The sequence below is a fragment of the Eucalyptus grandis genome, chromosome 8 (genome assembly GCF_016545825.1).
Source record: "Eucalyptus grandis isolate ANBG69807.140 chromosome 8, ASM1654582v1, whole genome shotgun sequence".
NCBI classification, from domain to species: domain Eukaryota; kingdom Viridiplantae; phylum Streptophyta; class Magnoliopsida; order Myrtales; family Myrtaceae; genus Eucalyptus; species Eucalyptus grandis.
Window position 1 is genome coordinate 5,906,765 of NC_052619.1, and position 24,686 is coordinate 5,931,450.

At 38.4% G+C, this 24,686-nt stretch overlaps 3 protein-coding genes across 4 annotated transcripts; 2 read left to right on the top strand and 1 right to left on the bottom strand.

Moving 5' to 3' along the window:
• The first annotated feature begins 3,224 nt into the window (after positions 1-3,224).
• On the top strand, positions 3,225-6,999 carry LOC104456065 (PHD finger protein ING1). Of its 2 annotated transcripts, XM_010070784.3 has the most exons (7): positions 3,225-3,342; positions 3,542-3,613; positions 4,099-4,262; positions 5,239-5,302; positions 5,455-5,554; positions 6,445-6,604; positions 6,726-6,999. In XM_010070784.3, the coding sequence occupies exons 1-7, from the start codon at positions 3,315-3,317 to the stop codon at positions 6,834-6,836; spliced, it is 699 nt and encodes a 232-aa protein (XP_010069086.1). In that variant the 5' UTR covers positions 3,225-3,314; the 3' UTR covers positions 6,837-6,999. The 2 variants fall into 2 exon arrangements, with proteins under 2 accessions (XP_010069086.1, XP_039154612.1); XM_039298678.1 differs by lacking the exon at positions 3,542-3,613 and having other exon boundaries at positions 3,238-3,342.
• Positions 7,000-7,019: 20 nt separating this feature from the next.
• On the bottom strand, positions 7,020-8,021 carry LOC104456066 (glutathione transferase GST 23). The gene is made up of 2 exons (XM_010070786.3): positions 7,627-8,021; positions 7,020-7,517 (listed from the first exon to the last, which is right to left on the bottom strand). Exons 1-2 carry the CDS (start codon positions 7,936-7,938, stop codon positions 7,155-7,157), a joined length of 675 nt encoding a protein of 224 aa, XP_010069088.2. The 5' UTR covers positions 7,939-8,021; the 3' UTR covers positions 7,020-7,154.
• A 2,763-nt stretch (positions 8,022-10,784) lies between these two features.
• LOC104456067 (protein BLISTER) lies at positions 10,785-24,561 on the top strand. The gene is made up of 13 exons (XM_010070787.3): positions 10,785-11,314; positions 12,031-12,742; positions 12,856-13,424; positions 15,847-15,966; positions 16,826-16,891; positions 18,279-18,389; positions 19,421-19,497; positions 20,087-20,154; positions 21,697-21,810; positions 22,455-22,645; positions 22,797-22,865; positions 23,392-23,550; positions 24,016-24,561. Exons 1-13 carry the CDS (start codon positions 11,249-11,251, stop codon positions 24,094-24,096), a joined length of 2,403 nt encoding a protein of 800 aa, XP_010069089.2. The 5' UTR covers positions 10,785-11,248; the 3' UTR covers positions 24,097-24,561.
• The last annotated feature ends 125 nt before the right edge of the window (positions 24,562-24,686 follow it).

The following is a 24,686-nucleotide window of genomic DNA, read 5'->3' on the forward strand; positions in this document are numbered from 1 at the left end:
TTTTGTTTTCTTCTTTTCTATGATCTGGGTGCGACTAATCAGACGGTGATCTCTTGCAGCTTCCGGGAGAACAGGGGATACAGACAAAAGGGCAGTGGCGAATTGTCAAAGGTTCTCATTGAAATTTGCAAAAAATGAAAACTTTAATATAGGAAAGATGGTTGTAATCTTGACAACTTATTTTTTAGAATTTCAATTTGTCTCTCCTTGAAGGAACTCGATACCTTGTTGATATGGAAATCACTACAATAGCAAAGTTAATTTTTTTCTAGACATGTAGATTTTGGGATTTTATATTATAAGGTATATGTATGTAAACAGTTCATTGAGACGATCCCCCCATATGGAATAGGTCAAATTAAGTTGATAATTAGGTGGCAGATTACCTTTTCTTGCAACCAAATCAAACGTGTCGGGTGCCAGTCTTTTCAAATGATGGAACCAGAAATGAGTTGTGTGTTCCTTTTGTACTTCTGTAACTTGCTAGAATCGATACTGGTTTCACATTCGTCTTTCGTTTCAAGCCTTTTGTGTTCTTCAAGCTTCTCATTTCTTCTAGTGGACCTTGCTTGACATGCTTGTAGGTCATCGATAACTTCTCTTTTCCTCTTTTGAAAGTTCTAAGGAGAGGCTAGGGTTGGGTGTTGAGATAAAAGTGCACAGAAACAATGGCACGAATTAGCTAGAAGCAACCATCGTTAGTGATCCATAGGAGAAGCGGGTGTTGCTAATGAGCGCCCAAGCAGTCGCTAAACATACTTGATGGGAAATATTTCGATTCCTAAATTGTGGGTTACACATAACACGAGATAAATAATTGTATCGAAAGTTGCACGCTTTCCTAATCTGATTTTCCCTAGCAAAGCTACCCGGTGTGATGGAGGTTGTCATTTCTCCCAATTTTACTGTTGATCTTGTGAACGGGCTTAAGAGTTTTTTTTTTAATGTTAGATGAAAGACTTGGTCCGAAATTTGGTAATTTGTTGAAAATCATTTTCATATCGAGGAACCAATTTAACAGTAAATTTAGGGACTACTTTAACATTCAAAGGATTTTGTTAACGAATGCCTCGATAATACTCAGTTAAGCAATACATAAAAAAAAAAAAAATTGTAACTTTTTTTAGTACTCGGACTATGAAAATTATATTAATTTGAATTGAGTACGCTTAAGCTGATCAATTGTTTATGTGCTGATCAATTATAATTTCAACATTTAGACACGATTCTACGAAATGCACAAGAAATTCAATCCTATCTTTCTTTGCTTTTTGTCTTAAGAAAAGGAAAAGAGCAAAGAGCCAAGCTGAGTGGGCCCATCACACTTCTAGAGTGTGTGGGGCCGGTTTGCCCCGCGCCAAGTTACCGTTGGCTGGAAAGCAGTAGCGCTGGTGCCTTCACTTATTTGAGAATTTAGTCTAAAATATAAAATATTTTTCTTGACTTTCTCTTCATAATTTAAATTATCATTCAACATGAAGAAAATATGTGTAAATCTGTGTATTGACATTAATATCGTGAGAATTTTGGGTGCTGAAGATTGAATCAAATCGAAGTGCATCTATAAAAAATTTAAATTGAACAAAAGTACAAAATATGAAACATAAAATAACAATCTATCTAAACAAGTCAATCATTTATTTAAAAGAACTTTGCAGGGAAGTTTTTATATGGGATTCATTTTCGCTTGTTGATGAAAAGAACATTGAAAACGCAATTGATAAAAAGTAAAGACGATTTTCCAGTAAAGAAACAAGAAACCGTTCCCTTTTTACAAATGGATCAAGAAATCAAGTTCAATTGTCCTAGATGGTTCAAGCATTCCCAAAGTTCGCTTCGGCTTTGTGAGCTTTGATGATTTAACTGTTTCGTTAGATTGGGTATCGTTAGCGAGTATTGACTTGGGGGTTTGGTAAGTATTATTTTAAAATGTTAAATCGAAACTCTCTGAGCACTTGATTAATTCATCTTTAAAAAAAAAAAAAAGGTATTGACGGTTGGCTAGTAGGCATGTACTCCGATTTTGCATTTAAGTTAATGATGTGGTCAATTGTCAGGAGAGAAAGCTGGAATTTACATTGGTAATCGAATTAGAACAAACCTTTAAATACTGCAAGAACATTGTTTGTGTTAAGTTCTAAGTTCCATGGTGGTTTCAAGAGTCTATACAACAATTACAAGTTTCGAGCTCTTAAAACTTGGAACATGCATGCTTGTTAGGTAAAATATGATTGGGTTGAGGTTTGTACTCGTCCTTGTCAAGCGAGTTAAGTAAACTTGCTGTTGGATTATATCGGAATCAAAGAGCGGATTAGGTTGGGTGAAGGTTGGGAGAGAAAATTGTGAAGTCCCTATATCAAGTTAAGTAAACATAATTTAGTCTTTTCCTTCTTTTGTCCTCCATACGTACACACACATATATATGATAATTATATCTCTTACAAAAATAAATAAATTAAAAATATTATCATCATTTATCAAAATGTTTAGATAATTTTTTTTTTTCGACAATGAAAGTATCTTTTATTAACTAATAATCTCTAGTGATATAGACGATCATTTTGAATAAAATATTTTTTATATAATTTATTTTCCATAAAATAAACAAATGTCAACTATATCGTTCCTATGTCAGCACTTCACTTGAAAAGTTGGTTGAATTCATGACAATCAATGTTCATCGCATTAAATGATTGATGCCAAAGTTCAAAGATATTATAGTACAATGACTACAAATGATATTCCAAACAAATGCCTATATTATCATTTTTAACAAATGATATTATAAACTTTTTTCCAATACCTCAGGTAATCTAAAATTTTCCTTCAAAACATTAAAGGAAAAAAAGTACATGTTTAATATATACTTATTTATCTTGTTAACGGGGACAAAGAATGTATAGATGTCAAACACTGTTACAAGGTACCAAATATTTGTGCGCATAAATTATAAAATGGTGAATCCATTATAAATCTATTATTTTCTCAATCTTAGGTGTATATTAAAAGATTATTCACGATACAATACTTGATCTTGGAAAATGACTAAACTAATTGTTTGCATTGCTAGTCCCGCTTGGTTAAACTTCAATATAGCAAAACATCCAGGTGTCAGATCAACCGGTCGGGGGAAATTCCATGCTCCGTAACGAACCCGGTCCGGTTCAACTCCCACATCACCCGCCGCCGAAAACGATCCCGGTTCACTCCCGACGCCATAACCATTTCCACCGTCTCTGCCCCCCCCCCGCTCCACCACCTCGTCCTCCTCCTCCGCCGCCGCCGCCACCTCCGCCTCCGCCTCCGCCTCCTCAATGTCCTTCCTCGATGAATTCCAAGCAGGTGAGTGCCCAACTTCGAATTCGCTCCTCCTCCCCTCCGTACGCTTCCTTCTCGCTGCTTCGGCGAAACCCTAATTTTGGTTTTCCCCCGGCGCCGGCGATTCGCAAGTCGTGAAATGGGGTTCGCTTTCGTGTTTTTTCATTCGGGTGAATCGAAGCGCGTTGCCTCGACTAAATCGAATGGCCCGTTTTCTGTGCAGACCTCGAAGCGCTGCCCAACATACTGCAGAAGAAGTACGCGCTGTTGCGCGATCTCGACAAGAGTCTAGAGGGTAATTTCAATCGCCATTTGCTCGGTCACGTTCTATTTCGATTGTCGCCGCAAGTGTGATTGTTGGGTTTCTTGTGGAGGTCTAAATTTTCAAAGCTAAGTGGCTGTTGTGGTGGTTATCGGGGTAAAAGCTTAAACTTTGAATTATCAGAAAGACGGTCGGGGAAAGGCAGTGGAGTTGTTGCTGTCATCCGCTGCTGGTGGCAGCTGAATAAGTGGAAATGAGAAACTTCGAATGAGGCATGAAGGGGTTTCTTTATCCTGATGTCGTCTTTGATGTTCTTTTGTAGGCGAAGATTATAGAAGTCGAGAGTTCTGATCGTTTCCATTCAGAATACACTTGGCATGTCCATTTTTGTTGTACACAATCTTCGGGACTAGGGGGGGCTTATGTTATTGTATGAAAGAGATGGTTTAATTGTCGGCTTTTGTGGTTTTGTGAGGTATTATCTGACCTTCTTCCTTTTCTTCTCTGAATATGATCAGACCTCAGAAGACAGAATGAGCAACGTTGTGAGCAAGAAATTGAGGAAATTAAGCAGGGAGTTAAGTCAGGTAACACATTCTCGGATGAAGTGCTAGATGAGCAAAGACATAGCATAAGGATTGCCGATGAGAAGGTCGCTTTGGCTGTCCACGCGTATGATTTGGTATGTAACAGTTTTTAGCCTTCAAATGATGCTGCTCATTTTGTTTTCGATTTGGTGCAATGACTATTTTCGTATAATTTTTGGTGTTCATGCTTCTGATAGATTTCTTAGTTACTACTATTTTTTTCCCCAGAGATACAAGCTTGTAATTTCATGTTTACCTGCTGCCTCCTTTGTTATGCATAGTTTTTGTTGCATGGCAGTGATATTTGCATTTTTTGGAGATCAATGCCTCATGATCTGAGAACTTCAAAACTCATTGATAACAGGACAAAGCACACACACCGATGATTCAGATATTAGCATCTAGATAGGATGGCAAACATCAAGGATGCATTTTCTCTCATGCCGAGCAAACATGCTAATATTTGCGAGGATGGGAGAGGGAATTCATTTATGAGTCATCTCTTCACATGCCAATGAAGAGACAATTAAGCATGGGCCATGAGATTGTTGGGAAAAAGAAGAAGCATGAGCCATGAGCAGATATTTAATCAAATGTCACATGCTCTAGAGAGCTCATGGCTAAGGGTTGCTGCTTTCATTGCATATATACTTATCCAAATCAAGAATTTAACTCGTCTGCATGGCAATGAAGAGAGTGCAGCAAGGATGAATCGTGAGTGAAAATGTTAATGAAATCCACATTATGCTTTGGAGAGGTCCGTATTCACAAAAAGTGTTTCATGGCTAAGGATTGCTGTCTCCATACCTATTGTTTATCATAGTTTGTTTTCAAGTTTATGGTGTTGTGTTTGATTTGATTGTTGTGATGTTTTTCAAACAAAACTGGAGATTAATTGTGACTTGTTCAAATTTTATCAAAGTTGAATGTATTTAATTGGTTAAACAGTCATCATATCTAGTCATTTTATTGTTTCCCTTTGTCTGGCTTTGAGGTTGTCTGAAATAATTTCTTTGAAGTTTTTGTTCCTTTGAGAGCTTGCTGACCATGTATATGCTTGACCAAAATCAGGTAGATACACACATACAACAGTTGGATCAATATCTGAAAAAGTGTAATGAGGAGCTCCGACGCGGTACTTCAATTTGATCTTGCTCCTGTTTCATCCTTTTATATTAATACATTTTCCAAGGTTTTTACCTGAAAGTATCTACTTTTTTCAACTACATGCTTATTGCTATTGTCCTGTGCCGAATATCTGTTCAATGCACCTGCTGATGGCTGCAGATAAAGAGAGTGTTCCTCCGGAGGGGATATCTAGTTCCAGTGTTGATGCTTCTACGAAGCCTGGCAGGGGTAGCGAATCTGGTAGAGGAGGACGCAAGAAGTATCTTTCCTTACTTTATATAATTTTTTTATTGACTGTAGAAGTTGTGGGGTATATGCTGTGTCATTTTCTGTCTCATGACTGCTATTAAGCTCCTTGCTCCCCTGCAATACACGCACACTAACCAGCACGAGAGAGAGAGAGGAGCACAAATGTCTCCATATTGATTTGCATTGGTGTTGGTGGATACTGGATAGATAGAACTAATCACTGTTGGTAGTTCTCTTGAACATAATTAGCATAAGTTGAAGCAGATTGACTTTACCACGGACTACGGTGTCTGTCTCACCAAATACAGCCATAGTGACACTATTTGTACGTTGTACCTCATCCTTGTAAAGCGGTCTAAACACTTGAATGAGTTTAAATGGAACTTTGTTTCCTTATGTCGTCTCTCGTGCTAGTCCGTGAGGGTGAGGTTTGGTGCAATGGTAAGGTTATCCAATTGTGACCACGGGTTTGAAGCATGACACAGCCAGCCTGTCGCCAGAAAGCAACAAGGGCTAAATACTTTGCTGAACCTCACATATGAGGAGCCTCTTGCAGGATGATGCCCTTTATGTCTCCTATGCTTGTTTTGTGAGAAAACTGGCTGTCAGTTTTAGGCCATTGTGTTCCTGATTTTGCACTCATCTGGTGCAACTACTAATGAAGGTTGAGATTGGAAAGAGATGGAAATGCACTGTCCCGAGCATCATGAACATTAAATTTTTTTTTTTTTTTTGGCAGATGAATCTGTTGTACTAATTGCAGTGTTTTAATAGCCTTCACATTATCTCTTTATGAGAAACATTGTTTGTGGTAAATCTTTATCTGCACACGTCTGAGCTAGGTAGGCATGGTCAGCAATGACAAGTGACCTTCTTTATGATGACCATTTTCTTGAACAGCACTCGCCTGGCTACCCAAGCAGCAACAGAAGCCACTAATGCAGCTTCTACAAATCCTCCTGGTATGGAGTTGGATATACCCATAGACCCTAATGAGCCCACGTACTGTTTTTGCAACCAAGTTAGCTTTGGAGAAATGGTTGCGTGCGACAATCCCGACGTATGGCCTCGAGCTTTTGATTATGTTTCAATTTTGCTTCCTCCTGCTAGTTATATCCACTATCTAGTACCTGAAAGACTTGTGATATTCAGAATATCTTATCTGCTTTCTTCTTTCGTAGTGCAAGATAGAGTGGTTCCATTATGGCTGTGTCGGACTGAAAGATGTGCCGAAAGGAAAATGGTATTGTTCGGACTGCGCAGGTCTGAAGAGTCGCAGGAAAGGACGGTGATGATGACAATGTTGAAGAGCTTCTATCCCTTGTAATTTAGGATTTGTACATTCTGTTCTTTTAAATCTTTACCTGTAGCCTGTAGCTTCGACTTTAGTTGGATGTAAATGAATCCTGACCTTGTTCTCGCATTCAAAAAATGTTTGTCCGAGCGATACTAGCAGACCTTGTTGTACCTTTTGCCAATGCAAAAACCAAATTTATAACAGAAAAACCGGCTATCTTTATCGGGTTCATAAGCAACCAGAACAACAAGAGTCCATACAATCTTATCTATGAAAAACAACAACGAGAAAGAAACTCATGCTATGATCTTTTTCAGTGCTTTTCGCCTAATTTGATGAACATCTCTCTTTTTGCCCTGAAGTAGTCGAGGGCTCTCGCATAATCTGGAAGGCTTGACTTGATGACTGAAACTTGCTTGAAGTTCTCCATCCATTCGTGCAAAAGTGGGAACGTTTCGGCTTTCACGAGCTTCACTCCTATTATATCTTCCATGACGGGCAGGGTGTGAACGATCCATCCCAAGGCGATGTCCGCGAGCGATACCTCCTCGCTTCCGAGGAACTTGTTTCCGCCGAGGCCATTCTCTTCTATTGTTTTGAAGGTGTCCAAGGTGAAGTTGATGGCCTTTTCTTGGTCTTCTCCGACGTGACGAAAGAAAGCCATCATGGGTATAGACTGCATCAAGAGAACAGCGTGGATTTACGTCAAAGAAAACACAAAAAATTGAAGATCTGACTCTTATAGGAAGACTAAGTTCATGGCATCCCATCATTTTTATCCTTACCTTCTCCTCGATGAACTTAGCCCAGAATCGGACCACGGCCCTCTCGTGAGCATCTTGAGGAAGAAGCGGATTCTGCGCCCATGTCTCATCAATGTACTCAACGATCAGCATCGACTCCGTGACCGGTTTCCCACCATGAACGAGCACAGGGACCTTCTTGTGGACCGGATTGTATCGCACCAGCGACTCGCTCTTGCAGATGATATCTTCAGCTATGTACTCGTAGCTCAGACCCTTCAATTGGAGAGCCCAGATGACTCTCTGGGTGAATGGACTCGACCAGAGTCCATGTAGCTTCACATCATCCGCCATTGATGTGATGAGGAAGAGCTGCAAGTTCAGGAGCTATGTTGGGTTTGGCTTAATGCATGAAATCGTCCTTAAAAACAGCTTGCTTTTCGGAGTTCATGTATTCGAGAATGTTGAAAGGTATGAAAAGAAAAGTCAAATTTTTTCCAACTGCTGATCAACAAAAGTCATGTGATGGATCACATGGTCAAAATTGGAGGGTTAAGGTTTCATTTAATTTGGTCATTAAATTACGTTCTTGGTAAATTTCGGCCTGAGTTCAACCCGAGGAAAATTACTTTGACCGGTATGAATATGCATTTCTTTTTTCCTCTAGTTGAAGTAATATATTCATTGAAATTGTGTTTGTAATGCTCTCAGACATGATTTGTCTGGTCAAATTACATGTCTTCTTGTCAAATCGGCTTTATGAACTTACAAGTCAAGAATGATTTTAACATACACGGATAAAATTGTTTTTTTTTAATAATTATTTGATCAATTATAAATTTATTTTGTAGATCTTAATTATTTTTTGATAAATTTTTCTAATATAATTTTAAGGGCGTGCATAACAATATTTATGTTTCTCTATTTCTCTGTTTTTTTATTTCTTGAACATGTTTGGAATAAAAATCCATTTGGTAATGCAATTTCATTTTTCTATTTTTGGAACAAATTTCTATTCTAGAAATAGATTTGGAGCAAAAATCGAAGTTAAAATTTTTAGCTTTTCTATTTATGGAATAAAAATGAAAAATCAAAATTTTCCTCATCGTTCACTTTTGTCATTTGTCTGTCGCCCACTTGCTGCTCATAGGATGCCGCTCATGGGATGCCGGACACTCTCCACCAATTGTCGGCCGCTCGCCGCTGGCCTTGATCACTAGCCACCAACCGCCAGCTACTACACATCAGCCGCCGGCTACTGCACGTCGGTTGCCAGCTACTGCACGTCAACTGCCAACCACTGAACTCCGATCGCTCGTCGCCAACCGTTGTCATCGAATGCCGAACGTCCATCGGTCGTTGGCCACTCATTGCCAATCGTTGGATGCCGGAGGCTCACCACCAACCATCGGATGTCCGCTGTCGATCGTTTGCCACTTGACATTGGATGTTGGCCGCCTGCCAACCACTGCCGGCCTCCGGTCGCCGAACTTCGGATGTCAAATGTTGGATGTCGAGCTCTAGATGTTGGACATTGGTTGTTGGTCACCGGACTCTGACATCGGACTATGGACTTCGGTTGCTCGCTGCTGGTCACTGGATTCGGCATTGGACATCGGACTCGAACTTTGGCCGCTCACCGTCGGTCCTTTGGATGCCGGATGCCGAACTCTAATCATCGGACTTTGGATTCCAACCATCGGATGTCGGTTGTTTCTTTGCTCTAGAAATAAAAATTTTATTATAATATCAAACGAATTTTTATTTTATAAATAAAAATTTTGAATCGTTATCAAATGTGTTTTTTTCTCAAAACTCGTCCATGGAACTTGGCAAAAATTGATTTCTATTCCAGAAATTTTGTCATGCACGTCCTAAACCTTTGCATGAAATTTCAACATAGTTCTTTTGACCAATTCGTGTATCGCCATGTCAGCGACTTGTATCGGCAAGTGGCCGAAATAATTAAATTGGAATTCCATGAAAATATATAAGATTACATTGACAAAATTGGAAAGTTTATAATTAAATTGACATTCGGGTATAAGATTGAATTGATAATTATTCCTCCTAACAGCCCTTTCTTATTTGTGGAAGACAAAAATTTGGCTCTACGTTGGTAGTCCTCCAACTATGACCCACTTCTCAATTCCATGGACATGCAGAAGAGAATGTATATTGAAGCCGACGCTCTTGCTTCCATTTCTTCCAACCTTGCTCTTGCGGATGCTTCCCTTTAAGGCAAAACATTCCCCTACCGATGCATTTTTACATTTCACAGTTTGGGCCAATCACTTAACCCCATTTATCTTCGATATAAAGTGCTCGAAATTGATGAGTTTTTACGAACTCTTTTAAAGTGACTGACTGCTTTTAAGCAAACCTTCTAACCATCTTTGTACTCCTACCTCCTTTGTGGCTACGTAGTTTTTGGAGGGCCTTAGCTAGTGGTCCAGTCATTTTCCTCTCAACAGTGAAACTTACTCATCTCTTGTCATCTCACTTTGGATTTTATATTTAACATTCGAAGTTTTGCCTTCTATCACTATATTTGCCTTATTCCATCATGAAAACTTAAAGTCCTATAAGATCCGGATAATCATTTCTAAGTTCTAATTGCAATACATTACGTACTCCTACCAATTTTTTTTTTTTTGTGCAGAACATTAATCATTTCACACCTCGATTGGGTCAAAAAAGTTTATCTTGCCTTTTGAATTTTGACTTTTGTGACGTTCTCACAGAAAAGATTAAAGCAAATTATTTAAATGAAAAGCACATATCAATTTTAGAAATTCACGTCACGTCACATGATGGGGGTGGGATTTCACCAATTTTGGCATAATCCTGACATATTTGGATCAACTTTAATGCTTACGTAAGAATTTAAATCTAATTTATAAATCTGAGAAAAATAAGGAAAGTAAGTAAAAAAGATAATTATATAAATAGTCCATGGACTTTAGTTCAACATAAAACGTGATCCATAAATTTTTAATTTGTTTAAAATGGCTCCTGACCTTTTGACCAAGAGAAAATTATTATTTCATACTCAGAAAAGCAAAATGTCCAGCGGTCGGTATAGTTACCAAACTTAAAAACCGGCCTGATGTTGTCGCGTTACCGTACCCGCGTACCGTATCCGCATCGTATTATTACAATTAATGCCCCACCAAAAAAAGGAAAAAAATCCGAAAATAGAGAAGGAGCAGAAGAGAGGGAGATCTGAAAATTGCAACTCTCGAATTTCCCAATTCCTCCGATTCGCTCCCCACCAGATCGGACCCCTCCATTTCTTCCCAAATTCTCAATCAAATCCGATTTCGAGCCGTTCGTCCTCCGATAATCTCACCGATTCCGCCATTTCAGCTCCCCTCCCGCTCCGGCCGCCGGAAAGTTTCGTTTTTTTTTTTTTTTTTTTTGGGGCGGTGCATGTCCGGTTCCGGTGGTCTGTCGATCTCGATTTTCGCGATTCGTCGGTGGGCGCGGTTGCCGGAGTTTCGGCCATCGGTGATTCGCCGTTGAGGAGCGGTTCTTTGGGAAGCTTTGGTTCGGGTTTTGGCTGGGTGGGGCTGCGGCGGGGGCGGGTTGGAGGTGGGGAATGGGGATTTGGGCGTTGATGTTGAATGTGATTCGTTAGGGTTTCCGGATTCGTGGGTTTCGGATGGCCTCCGCTCAGGTGCTGCCGAGTTCGCGGAAGCAGGAGCATCTGGAAGCTGGCAAGCGCCGGGTAAAATGACTTTTGCGGGCGCGGATTTCTCTGAATTTCCGATCCTTTTTGTTCGAATTTCGGATCGCTGTGCCTTTTGAGAACATTTGTATAGCTTGAATTGCTCGCGCGTGTGGTGGTTCTTGATCTTATTTCGCGAAGCGTGGCTGTTTAATCATTGATCCGTGTCTTGTCAATTTAGCTGATTAGACTCTAGAGGGAGAGAGGGTGTTGTTTCTGCAGAGTCGGTTGACCTAGAGAATTTTTTTTGGAGTCTTTTTGCTGCAAAATAGGAGAAATTTTGGTTCTTCATGCATCGCTTTTTTCCCTCTTCCTTCATATGTTGTGGTGGCCAACTTAATGATAGCTGATTTTGCATTCTTGGACTGTCTGTATAGTAAACGTCTTCACTTGTTTGACTTGACTGGAATTCATGTGTTCCCCCACAAGAGGCATTTTTTGGATGTTTTCTGACCTTTCAGCAGCCTAGGGAAGGATAAAGAGGTTTCCCGAGGGTGCTCTTGCCGAGGGTCATTCTTTTCTTCTTTCAGAATGATAAACAAGACGCCAGAAAGAAGTTTTCTCTCTAAAGTTTTCTTGTAGATGTTGCAGACTTTCTGGAATAACATCTCTCTTTACTAACCGACATGTTTTGGTCTTGTTGCGCTTACTGTGTTTTGATTTCAAGCATGAAGTTTTGTGTCAATGTTTTCTAATGCGATCTCAAACTTTCTCAGCTAGAAGAATTCCGCAAGAAAAAGGCTGCAGATCGAGCGAAAAAGGCCGCTAGTAACCAAATTAATGCTTCTGATGGTGGCCCTAATGAGAAAAAATCACCAGATGCTGACGTTGTGCGACTTGCAGATTCTGATGCCGTTAGATCGTCTAATATGCCCGGTGGAGTCGATAATCAACCTTCTGCTGCAGAGAATAATGATGATGTAAAACCATATCAGTTTTCACAGAGAAGCAGGGAAAATTCTGTTGGTGACGTTCATTCCTTACCAGAGTTTTCAGTGGGTGTAAATGATGCATTCTCTAAGCATCCAGCACAAGCAATTGGAGAACGCCAAGAACATGAGGGCTATGGAGGCTTGGCATCTAATGGACCAATTGGCCATAGCTACAGCCAAGAGAATAATCACACGAAAAGTGGTTATCAAATATATTCCACAACTTCTGGGTTTACATCTGACAAGTCTGATGCCTTATCCACACAAGCCAGTCAGGAGATTGGTCGCATTTCTAGCTGGTCTAGTTTCCATGGAAAGGAAGAATCCCTAATGAAAGACAATAGTGGAAGTTCAAATGACTTTTTATTTGCAAATCCCAGTTCTTCTTTTGTAGCAAATATCTCTCCTCAGAATTCAGGCAGCTTTGTTTCACCAAATAAACCTGGTAATGCCAACATATTGCCTGGTGAACACACTAGTTCAATATATAATGAAGGTGATATTCTCTTTCTGTTGTTTTAATTGTGAATGATAATGATAGGCACTTTAAACAGTCATGCATCCTCACAAGAAAAATATTTGACACCATTTTGTGCTGTCATCTGCCAGACTTTGTGCAACCAGCTACCAATGCAATATGGTCTTCTGCTGGGAGTGGTAAGAGAATGTTTGATATGACACGCTTCAATGGTTCTAAGGTATCCGATATTCAAGAAAGGAAGCTTGGTAGTGTCTTCAATGAGTTGCCTAGTACACAGAGTGCAACTTCTCAGTTATCTGGCGATTCTTCATCTGATTTCCGTTCGGATTTAAATAGTTCCTCAAACAGTATTCCTCGAAAACCACGCCTGTCATTTCTTGATTCTCTTAATGTAACTAGATCTTCACCATCACTTCCTTCCAAAAGCGTTGAACCAGAGGAGCCTGTAATGAGAAATAGCTTAAATTTTAGCAGCATTGATGCTGGAAATTCAAACCCTTTCCGTCATATAAATAATGGGGATGTAGGGGCTTTCTCCATACCGAGAGCATCACCTGGACCTGATGTACCCATGCATTCCATTAGTCCTTCACCTCTTGCATTCAATTCAGAAAGCCGTGCTGGTGAGCAAAGCATTGAGAGCAAGCCTGAGTTTTACACCTCTAAACAGAATGATGATTTTGCTGCATTGGAACAGGTAACTTGTCTAGATTGCTCAAATTTTTTGAATTCCATGATTCAGTTTACATTTGAGGTGCTTTAACATGAACCTCCAAACTGATTCTAGCTACATTTAATCACTTGTTTGACAGCATTTTGGCTATCAGACATCCCTAATTGATACGAATCAATGTCTAACTTCTCGTTAAGTTTAATGTACTGTAATGGTGCTATTAAGATGCAGATAATGATGCAAATGGTTTACGTTTGGTTTCTTCTTTTTTGTTACATAAAGAAAGTTTGTTTTTCTTTCGTTGTGTTCTTAATTTTAGAAAAAGGCGTTTGAGCAGTTGTCTCAAAGAAGATGTTGACTTATCATTGTCCCAATAACTAATAGAAATTGGCAAAGTATGTTTTGGTTTCCCATTTCTTGTCCATCCTTAATATTTTATGTGCCACGAATTAAGAAAGTTGTTTGATAGATAAATCCTCTCCAAGGTGTGTCAATATGTTAAGATGTACATTTCACCTTTATCATTTCTCCTATGTGGTTGCACTATTTGCTTGTTGCTGACCGTATATCATATGTAATTCTATTGCGGTGTGTATTTTTCAGCACACTATCTCTGAATTTTTCATACCAGTGCTAGTCTTCTTTGCATCTCTAATAAAGAATAATGAGAATCTATTGGTGGAAGTGTAATATGTGTGTTTATAGATGATGTATGACTTCATTTTTAAAACCCTAGATAGTTTTTGACTGAAATCCCTTGATCATCAGCCATTTGATCTTCAAATACCATTCCCCATCTTATTATGCTATGTATTTACTTTTTCACATTTGTTTGTGTAATCCAGAAATAATTATTGGAATGCTTACCAAATACTTAGATCCAATCTAACTCAAGTTATGATCACTTCTTTATGGGATTATAATTCACAAGACTAACAAATTTAAGGGTAGGAGCTTAATGTGATGAAGCATGGTAAGATGGTGCCTCCCCCTCTTTTTTATTTATTATCCCGGGGAGAGAGAAGAGAAGGAGGGGGGGGGGGGAACTACTAGGATACTACTAGATTGAGGATGAAAAGGGACTAAAATGTCATTAAATACTGGTCCAGCTCTAGCAAGAGGCAGTTATTTGTGTCAAGACTAAAATCTTTGCATTGGCATATTATGTCCTAAAAGAGCCCTGAGTTTCAAACTCAACTTAGTCTTAAATTGAACTTACTCGATCATCAGCCAAACGCTCACCTTATAATTTGCTTTTTGTATTGATCTGTAGGAGAGATCCGGGTGAGGCACTTCACAGTGTTGCCCACATTTCTTTTGTATGTACTCTTGTCTTGCATCTTTGTTAGGTTTTATTAATATGAATCATCTTGAGCCTTGTAGTAGTTGCAATTTTTGCAAGATGATGGATGTTTTTAGGTTGTGAAGACAGTATGAATCTGGATACTACTAGATTGAGGGTGAGAAGGGACTAAAATGTCATTAGATACTGGTCCAGCTCTAGCATGAGGCAGTTATTTGTGTCAAGACTAAAATCTTTGCATTGGCATATTATGTCCTAAAAGAGCCCTGAGTTTCAAACTCAACTTAGTCTTAAATTGAACTTACTCAATCATCAGCCAAACACTCACCTTATAATTTGCTTTTTGTATTGATCTGTAGGAGAGATCTGGGTGAGGCACTTCACAGTGTTGCCCACATTTCTTTTGCATGTACTTTTGTCTTGCATCTTTGTAAGGTTTTATTGATATGAATCATCTTGAGCCTAGTTGCAATTTTTGCAAGATGATGGATGGTTTTAGGTTGTGAGTATAGTATGAATCTCTGTAGTGACTGCTGCTTCAGGTTACTTGACTTTGTGTCAGGTGGCTTGTTGCTTGATTTATTTATTATCTAATTTTCTGGTACTTTGTTGTTTATCAATGTCTATTTATCTTCCTGTACCTCTGTCTTCCAATTTACCCACATAATGCATATCATTTTTCTTTCTGCTTTTTTTAACCTGTTTTTGGTATCACAAACTGGGTCACTCCATGTTGACAAACTTTAGTGATAAAACAGAAAATGGCATGAACCTTGACTTTGAGTTTGCTTGTAAGAACTTGACAATATGTTAATAGTTATCCTCTGGAGTTGCATGCCTAGACTTTTAAGGTGGCATTGCTTATTACTCTTGACTAGGTTATGTTTCCATGTTTTTTTGCCTATAAAAAATTCAGAAATAAGAACTGAAAGAACATGTCAAAATTTCTTATTTATATAGTTGAGGATATCTGCTTTTTGAATAGAGTGAGGGAAGGATAGAATTTTCGGACATCATGCTTTTGATTGAACATGGAAAATCTTGGAATGAAACTAGTGATTGGAAAAGTCAAAATTTTCTGTTGTTAGAATAAATGATTGTTTGAATTAAATTAACGTGATACCTTTTACCAATTCAATGCAGCACATTGAAGATTTGACGCAAGAAAAATTTTCCTTGCAACGAGCTCTTGAGGCTTCAAGGGCTTTGGCAGAGTCCTTAGCAACTGACAATTCTTCTTTGACAGACAGTTATAACCAACAGGTTCCCTTAATAGCAGTGATAAATATATCCATCTTTACTACTTTGATGCTTATGTGTCTTCTTGTTTGGTCATTTCTTGGTTGTTTACTATTATCTGCAATCTTTTTCTTTCTAATGTTGATAGTTAGCCCGTGAAATGTTAGGATTTTATTGCAATGGGAAGAAAAGTGTTAAAGATGTATTAAGGGGTCTCAGTTCTCAGCTTATTTTCTTTTGGTCCTCTTTAAGTGCAAAAGAAAGAGAAAAAAGGAAAGTAAAGGAGAAGAACGGGGGGTTGGATATTGGTAGGTTAAAGATCTCGTTTGGGTGTACTTAAAATTAGTTACAACTTAAAGATCTATCTTGTGGATTTGCTAAAGTCGAGGATCTTAATGATGCTCGTGACAAAGAGGTGTAGGATAAAATGATGAAGATACATCTTTATATTAATGGACATCTTGGTATGTTATGCGAATGATAGATATGTGAAACAATTAACTGATGTGAAAATGAAGATTAGCTTGGTGACAAAGGCCCTTGCCCTTTCTGGCTAATGTAAAATGATGAATTTAATTTGCAAGTCCTTTGCTTTGTTATAGTTGTTTAGCACATGTCCTAATTGGTGTGGGAAAGTGGAGTTAAACAAGTACTGATTTTTTGGGATATTAAGTTGAGAGTTCTTATTAAATGCTTGGTTGTAAATTTGTGATGACTACTTAATTGAGTGCTAATTGTCTGGTTCTCTACTAGCTACTCTACAAGGCGTCATATTCCAAGGAACTGTTTTAATTCTTATTTCTCTTAGAACATGATGCTTGATGTTTTAAATCATGGCAAGTTTACATTTATTTGTTATTTTGTGTTGTTTCTTGTATGCCAGAGAAGTGTTGTCAACCAACTAAAGGCTGATATGGAAAAGTTAGAGGAGGAGATTAATGCACGATTGGTAGGGACCTGAATATTTGTCCTTTGTTTGCTGTTACGAAAAATCTGTCATTAGTAATTTCTTTTGCGTAATTTAAGTTTCTGTAAAGTTATATACTTCTACACTTACACAATGCCATGATTCAAAAGTTTGCTGGTTGTTTTACTTTTATCATGTATTAATTGCATGTACATGTGATGCATAATGTAGAAAGGAATGCTATTGAAGGTGATTTGGTTTAATGTGTTACCTTACTAGGTGACAATGAATCTCATTGACTTAGTATAAGTGCACACAGTGAGCTAATGGAAATACTGAGAAGAGCATAAAAGAAATAGATAATGGCGTCATTCTAATCAATAACTTCTCTGTAACCTAATCATGCAAAGGAGGCTATGTCTCTATCTGAATGCATCAACTCCTGTCGCATAACATGTCAGACATGTATAATCTATTTTCCTCAGAAAATTCTTGGGGACGTGCATAAGCATGCAATTAAAATGCCAGCAATCCTGCAAGTCAACCTTAAACATGCACAACCGAGTGTTGCTGACATGCTGCAGTTTTCTTGGTAAAAGTATCTCGAGCCAGAGTGAGCTATAACTGGACCTTTGATAGCTTATTGGGTTAAATATGGACTTTAGGAAGAGATAAATGCCTCCAACAGGATTTTCTTTGACTGTAGGTTTTGCCGATGGTAATCAAGAGGGTTGACAAAAATCCTATGTGATACGGCTAATTGGGTCAAGTATGTTGCAAGATGCAATTATGAATATACCTAGCTTACCTTTCACTTTATAAATGGTGCAGCTAATGACCTTTTATTCCACTGTTCCTCAGTGAAATAACTATCTATGGTTGTCCTCAGTTGCATTGCTGAATGGATTACTGATGATAGTCATATCAAGAGTGTACTGTGGTTTGGACTGTCATATTGTTTGCGATTAGTTTTTTTTTTTTATGACAAGGGAAAATTCACTTTAGGACACCAAAGAGGTGATACTCATGATATTAGAAAAGGAGCTCAAAGAAGAGCTCACTCATTTACCAAAGAAAGCATCCACAACTGTTCCACTAACCAAAGGTGTAAGATTTTGAACTAGTTAAAATTGATAATAATAAATTTAAGACTCCTTTCCCTGGAATGCATATATTCTTGTATCAGCATGTTTGGTTACTTTTGGAAGGACCGGCAAAGAGTAATGTTAGTGGCATATAACTCGTAGACTCTTGGAAATTCTCTGAGTCTGAACTCAATTTCTTTTTCCATTGCTGTGTTCATCTGCTTACTGTCTTTAGATGGTCACCCAGCTATCAGTAGACCAGGCAGTTTGGTTGCACAATTCTCTGCTAATATTTACAGTGGTATGGCTGATCCATGAGCAACTTCTCTTCGTGCCTTTGCTAGGTGGAGCTTGAGGCTATCAGAATTGAATATACCAATGCACAATTAGAATGTAGTGCAGCTGATGAACGGGCCAAAGTATTGGCTTCTGAAGTTATTGGCTTAGAAGAGAAGGTAAGGAGCTTGCAGGGGAAGCAAATTTCCTCCCAATCATTATTTGGTATCAGAAGTGTCTACCATGAAGTTAATTATATTTTCTTTTTTGATAAGAAAAGCCATGAGATATATGGAGGATTTATATTTAACTTAAAGTACTTAGCTGTGAAAAAAGTGTAAAGTAAAGCAGGTGAGAAGGACGGTTTGCTTTTTACTATTAGACCTATTTTTTCCTCTGAACCTTCTATGATTTGTCTTCATTCATTGTTTGGGTTTTTTGCCTTCATTTTTTGGTAAAAAAAAATAAAGTTTTGGGTGCCTTCACGGTTTGCTTTTTACTATTAGACCTATTTTTTTCTGAACCTTCTAAAAAAGTTGCCTTCATTTTTTGGTAAAAAAAAAAAAAATTGAAACTATTTTGTTTTGGGTGTACTTGCTGTCAGGACCATATAGGACGGTTTCTTTTTACTATTAGACCTATTTTTTCCCTCTGAACCTTCTATGATTTGTCTTCATTCATTGTTTGGGTTTTGCAAAGTTGCCTTCATTTTTTTGGTAAAAAAAAAAAATAAAAATTGAAACTATTTTGTTTTGGGTGTACTTGCTGTCAGGACCATATAGGACGGTTTGCTTTTTACTATTAGACCTATTTTTTCCCTCTGAACCTTCTATGATTTGTCTTCATTCATTGTTTGGGTTTTGCAAAGTTGCCTTCATTTTTTTGGTAAAAAAAAAAAATAATTGAAACTATTTTGTTTTGGGTGTACTTGCTGTCAGGACCATATAGTGATTATGCTACATAATTAATTTGTCACGTAATTCGGGTGTACGCAGGAAGTTTTGATCTAATTGGCCATTCCTCCCCCCCGACCCAATGAAATTGCAATGTGTTGTGTTGGTATTTTTGTCAATGAATGAAATGATAGAGTCAATAATTAGATTGATTTGCATTTTCTTACTATGTGAACAGCAGTTTCTTGTTGAATGTACATGCATTTCCATGGATGTTTGGTTACCCTTCAATGAATTTATTTCTGAACTGATTGTAGGCTCTCAGGTTGAGGTCCAGTGAGTTAAAGCTGGAAAGGCAATTGGAAAAGTTACAAGCAGAAATTTCTACATACAAGTATGCATCACTTTCATGCACTTTTTACAACAGCGATTGCATGCTTGAATTGCTGGCTTGTCCTCCTAGAACTTTTTAAAAATCTCCCTTATTCTAAGAAGTCTACTTTAAGGATGTCTGCAATTGTTGCTGGACAAGGTTGAAGATTTTACAATTAAATCTTATGTGTGTAACTCTTATCTATCACTGAAAATGTTTATGAGCTATCAAATTAACATTTCCAGTGCATGTTATAAGCTGTCTCATGTACATCCATTTAAGATTAGAAAAGAATGGGGGAAGCTTTATGATGTAGAGTTGCTACTGCAATCTTAATTCTAAGCAATCTTGTAGCATCATTAAATTTTTTTGTTTACGAGACAGATGCGAAATCAAATATCAGCAAGAAGCCCCGTGGTTGGACCAACTTGATGAGTGCTCTATGCATTTAAATTTGTAGTTCTCCTGTGAGAAACAAGAGGCATTCGAAAATTCTCTTTCTTGGGTTTATTTGAGGGAAAATAATGCTATTCTTTGGAGTAGATATCTGCGTGCATTATCTTGACAGTGATTGATTATTTTGACAGTAGCTGTTATAAATGCAATGCAGAAAGAAAGTATCTAGCCTAGAAAAAGATCGTCAGGACCTCCAGTCCACTGTCAGTGCTCTTCAAGAAGGTATGCGTCGACCATTTATCAACCTATTCGATATGTTTATGTATGAATATTAGTTTTTCTTTTATATTAGCATCTTAATATCCTGTATCAAGAAGTCAATTGATTAAAAAATTATCTGGGGATCCAAGGTGTAGACACTTCGTTTGATCAAGTCAACCCGGTCAACGACAATCTACAGCTTCAAAATCGTCAGATAGAATAAACTTCCTTTAGAACCTAACACGGTGCAAGGTGGGAAGATAGATAGATAGATATATAATGAAAGATGATTCTTCCACTTGCTTGGGAAATCGACTTTACAGCACCTTGACAAAACTTTTGGAAATCTGTTGGACATTAATAGTAGCCTACTTTTAAGTAAACCAGAAGTTAAGTATAATGAGGAATGATGCATCATTAGGAAGACTAATCAATGTGGATGCTTATAGGAATCAGAAGTTATATTGTGGCATGGGGGTGATGTGGATGCTTGTCTAAATTTGCAGTTGGTAAGAAGTATCTAAATGGTCAAACCAATAAGTGCAGTGAAACTACATGAATATGAAGTGTATTGAATTCCCATAGACAAGTGATATGCACACGTCTTCTCATGTAAAAACCGGAATAAGAACAGCACATGGAAGAGGTGAAGGGGATCCTCAAATGTGAAATTAATCTAAACCTGGCTTCGATACTATATTTGCAAGTTTAACCTAAAAGCTTAAACCTATAGGTGGAAGAAGCTACGCTATTATTAGGTGCATTGAAACCCCATCAAGCAGTGATGTGGGATACTTTAACAGTATTTATGAAGAGATGTGCTTGTTTGAAGGACTAAAATAAATTAACAGAGTTCTGAGAAGAAAGGCAAAAGTCCATATAACTTGGGTGCATGATTGAAATTAAACCATTGACTGCTGTCAATGCCACTGCATGTGGTTGCAGTTTCCATTATTTAATCGACTATCAAAACTTCATCTTTGATGAAATTTTTTCCTGGACATGAAATTCCCCTTTGTTAATTAGTTATTGTCCTTTACTGCTGCTTCGCGCTTCTTTTCTTCTTTCCCTCCCTGTGCAGACAGTACTTGTCCATGCGAAGCCTAATCTTTTTCATTTCTTTCTCTGTTTCTGTTTTTACCTGGTGAACTTATAACCCATTAATTGGCTAAAAGGCTAGCATATTGAACCCCTACCTATATAGCACAGAGGTGAGAAACTCATAAAAGATTCCCCATAGAAGAGTGAAAGGATATTGCCAGAAAACCTTGAGATAACTTCTCTCCTGAGGCAATTTTTTTAGAAGTGCGCGAGACACTGGAAACTATCAAGGATAATTGACCATCAGCCTAAGAAGAGTGAACTTTTTGTGGAAGGGAGGCTGAAGTTCAGTGTGCTTGATTTATAGGTGGTGGTTTTTTTTTCAATGCGGTTCCTAATTTCCTGTGCTTATTATAATGTAGGCAATGAAAAAGAGTTCTAATTGATGGAACAGTTGTACTGATCTGCTTGTTAATTGTACATGCATCATCTCTGTGCTAACATCCATTATGTTTGGAACAGAAAAGAAGCTGTTGCAGTCAAAGTTACGGAAAGCTTCAGCCGGTAGGGCTTCTGGTGATTTAAGCAAGAGCATTGCCAGTAGAAAAGATATATCCACCTCAACTGATGACCTTGGTAAGGGTGGTCCTCTGTTTTTCTGATGCTACTATTAAATGTGCACATATAACTATTTATTTCCAGGGGAGGACAGATAGCTGATTTTTTTATGTGTGGTAGAGAGAGTCAACAGCGAGTTTGTGTTGGATTGTCACTTGAAAGCCCTTCGAGTTGAAGCAACAATGTTGCTTTCCGGATGTTCAACCAAATGGAAAATTAGGGTTTACAAAAGGATTTGAAATGCTAGTTGGATGGTTGAGCATGATCAACTCTTTGCGTCATCAATGTTAATTGGACCTGGTTGGGAAAAAGGCTTAATGACCCTTGACTATATTTTCAGCCCTTATCTGCTGGAATTGAGCGAATGAAGTTTCTTTACCCCGGTAATGACATAGAAAACGAATGCTTTTCCTCAAAGAATAAGGATAGCATTTGGCAATTCCAGTCAATAACAAGTTATACGAGGGCAGCTGAAGTTGTCCACCTAGACTTTTCATTCTGGCCCCTCCCACGTTGGGTGTCATCATGAATTCCCTTCTGGTTGTCAATTTCAGCAGATTCATGTTGATGTACATGGAACCAAGTAATTTCTAATTGCTCTACGCGGAGCTTTGCCTTAAATTATTACTGAATTAGTCACATTTAATTTGTTGTAAATGCAGATGTTGTATCAGAAAGTTCCATCGAGCGTCCCGTCGAGCATATGGAACATGACAGGTCTCTCTCTGGCTATGATGCATCTAGTTCCCTGTTGCCATCTGAAGATGTTCAGTTAAATATCGAAGCTTCATCTGTATATATACCTGCTGATCAGATGAGAATGATCGTAAATATCAATACAGTGATATCAGAGGTACAGACTTACTCTAGTCCTTATTGTCAACTTCCAGGTTTCTTGCCCTTGATTTAGTCTTTTGTTCATGATTTTGACTTACACCTCTTGGCTCTTGTGAGTCGTTGGTTTCTGGAACTGAGGTTTATTCATGTGGCATTGCTCTTTGCAGTTAGCATTAGAAAAAGAAGAGTTACTGAAGGCGTTGGCGTCTGAAACATCTGAAAATACCAAACTTAAGGTAGGCTTGTCTGGCTTGTGTTATCTATAATCCCACCTCAGTCTGTCTTGATAACAATCTTACTGCAGAGTTTCCAGGTTCTCCTGGGTCAGCATGCACTCATTCTCTTCCTCTACTTGGAAGGCTTAGTGCTTATGTGAAAGAATGCACTAGTTCTGTCAATATGACTCCACTTGTTATTTAATGGAGTTTTTAATGGTTTGACCTCGAGTAGATATGTATTGATGGACTTTATGTCTTTGTTTGTTCAACCTAATAGTGGAAGTTGTGCAACTTCAGTATTTAGTATTTTGAGAATTTAGATAGTGCATGCGTAATTACATGCCCTATTATGCTGCATCCTTCTGTTTCAAAGTTGTGCTCATAATCATTCGTGTATTTATTTATTTATTTTTTGACACGGCACTTCCGTCTTTTTTAACTAGATGAGTTGAATATTTTTACTTGTGGAATATGTTGTCTCATTTGTCCCACATATTGAAAATTAAATTCTAATTCTTTGTTTTTTTCTCTCGTGTAACTGAAGGCCTTGAATGAAGAGTTGTCTCGTAAACTCGAAATCCAGACTCAGAGATTAGAACTTTTGACTGCTCAGAGCATGGTCCATGACCACCTGCCAGCAACCAAACTACCTGATTCTCGCAATGTGCAAGAGAATATTGCATATGCAGATGAGGGTGATGAGGTACTCTGTGTGTGTGTGCGTGTGCGTGCGCGCGCGCGCGAGATGTGTGTGCATGTGGGTGTGGGTGTGGGGTGGGCATACATGTTTTTGTGTGTATTTTTGTCAGCATGTGTGCCCATGCTGATATGGGCACCTCTGTGTGTCATCTGTAATTAATTGCATTAAAATAAGAGAAATTCCAAATGAGATCCTGCCTTCAAGATAAACGTCCTGTTTTCCTTTGCCATTGTGCTCGAAACTTTTCCCTCAAGGGTTCTAAACCATTGACATGAGAAATGGAGTGCTGTGGGGTAAGTAGGTGGATGTACTTTTTCTGGACCAAAAACAGGAGAGAGAGAGAGAGAGAGAGAGAGAAGGGAAGGGTAGAGAGGGAGGGAAGAAGGTGGATAAGTTTTAGTATTTATTCCCCAGGATTTAGGACGATTGCGAGATCTCTGCTGAACTAACCTCTATTTTGCTTTCTAGGTGGTGGAGAGGGTGTTGGGATGGATAATGAAGCTTTTCCCTGGAGGGCCCTCAAGAAGAAGAACCAGCAAGCTCCTTTGATATAACCTGGATATGAGGATACATGTGACGACGAAACCGTCGGAGCCCCAGTGGCATCTCTCTTTGGCGATTCACTGCAGGCCATTATCTGTATATCCGAGTTGACAATACAAAATCCATTCTTTATGGCGAGTGAAAAGGCCTTCCAAATAGGTAGGCCAAATTCGGTTTTCATTTTGATTTTTTTTTTCTTTCGGGCATAGGTCAAGAGAGAAATTCTTTTTTTTTTGTGCTCTCTGTTGGGATATCAAAAATTTTGGTGAGAGAAGCATTGTTGGGCGTGGAAACATTGAATGGTGGGGATATAGATTCAAAAGTGGGGAATAATGTATCAATCTGTTGTCTTAAATAGTAGAGAGTCTGCAGCCCATTCTTTGTTATATGTGGGTTGTAGCTTTGGGGTCAAATGTTCAGGAAATGATTTATGGAGTTTGGGAGATCCACGGATCTCTCTCTTTTCTTCTACTTCTTTTCTTAAGCCTCTCTATACCAATAGCCGGCGCATGATCCTTTTTACCATTTTCGTCGCGCACATTAAACCTCCATAGCCCCTCGGTTTTTCCGTGAGGCGAATTGTAATAAGTTATTTT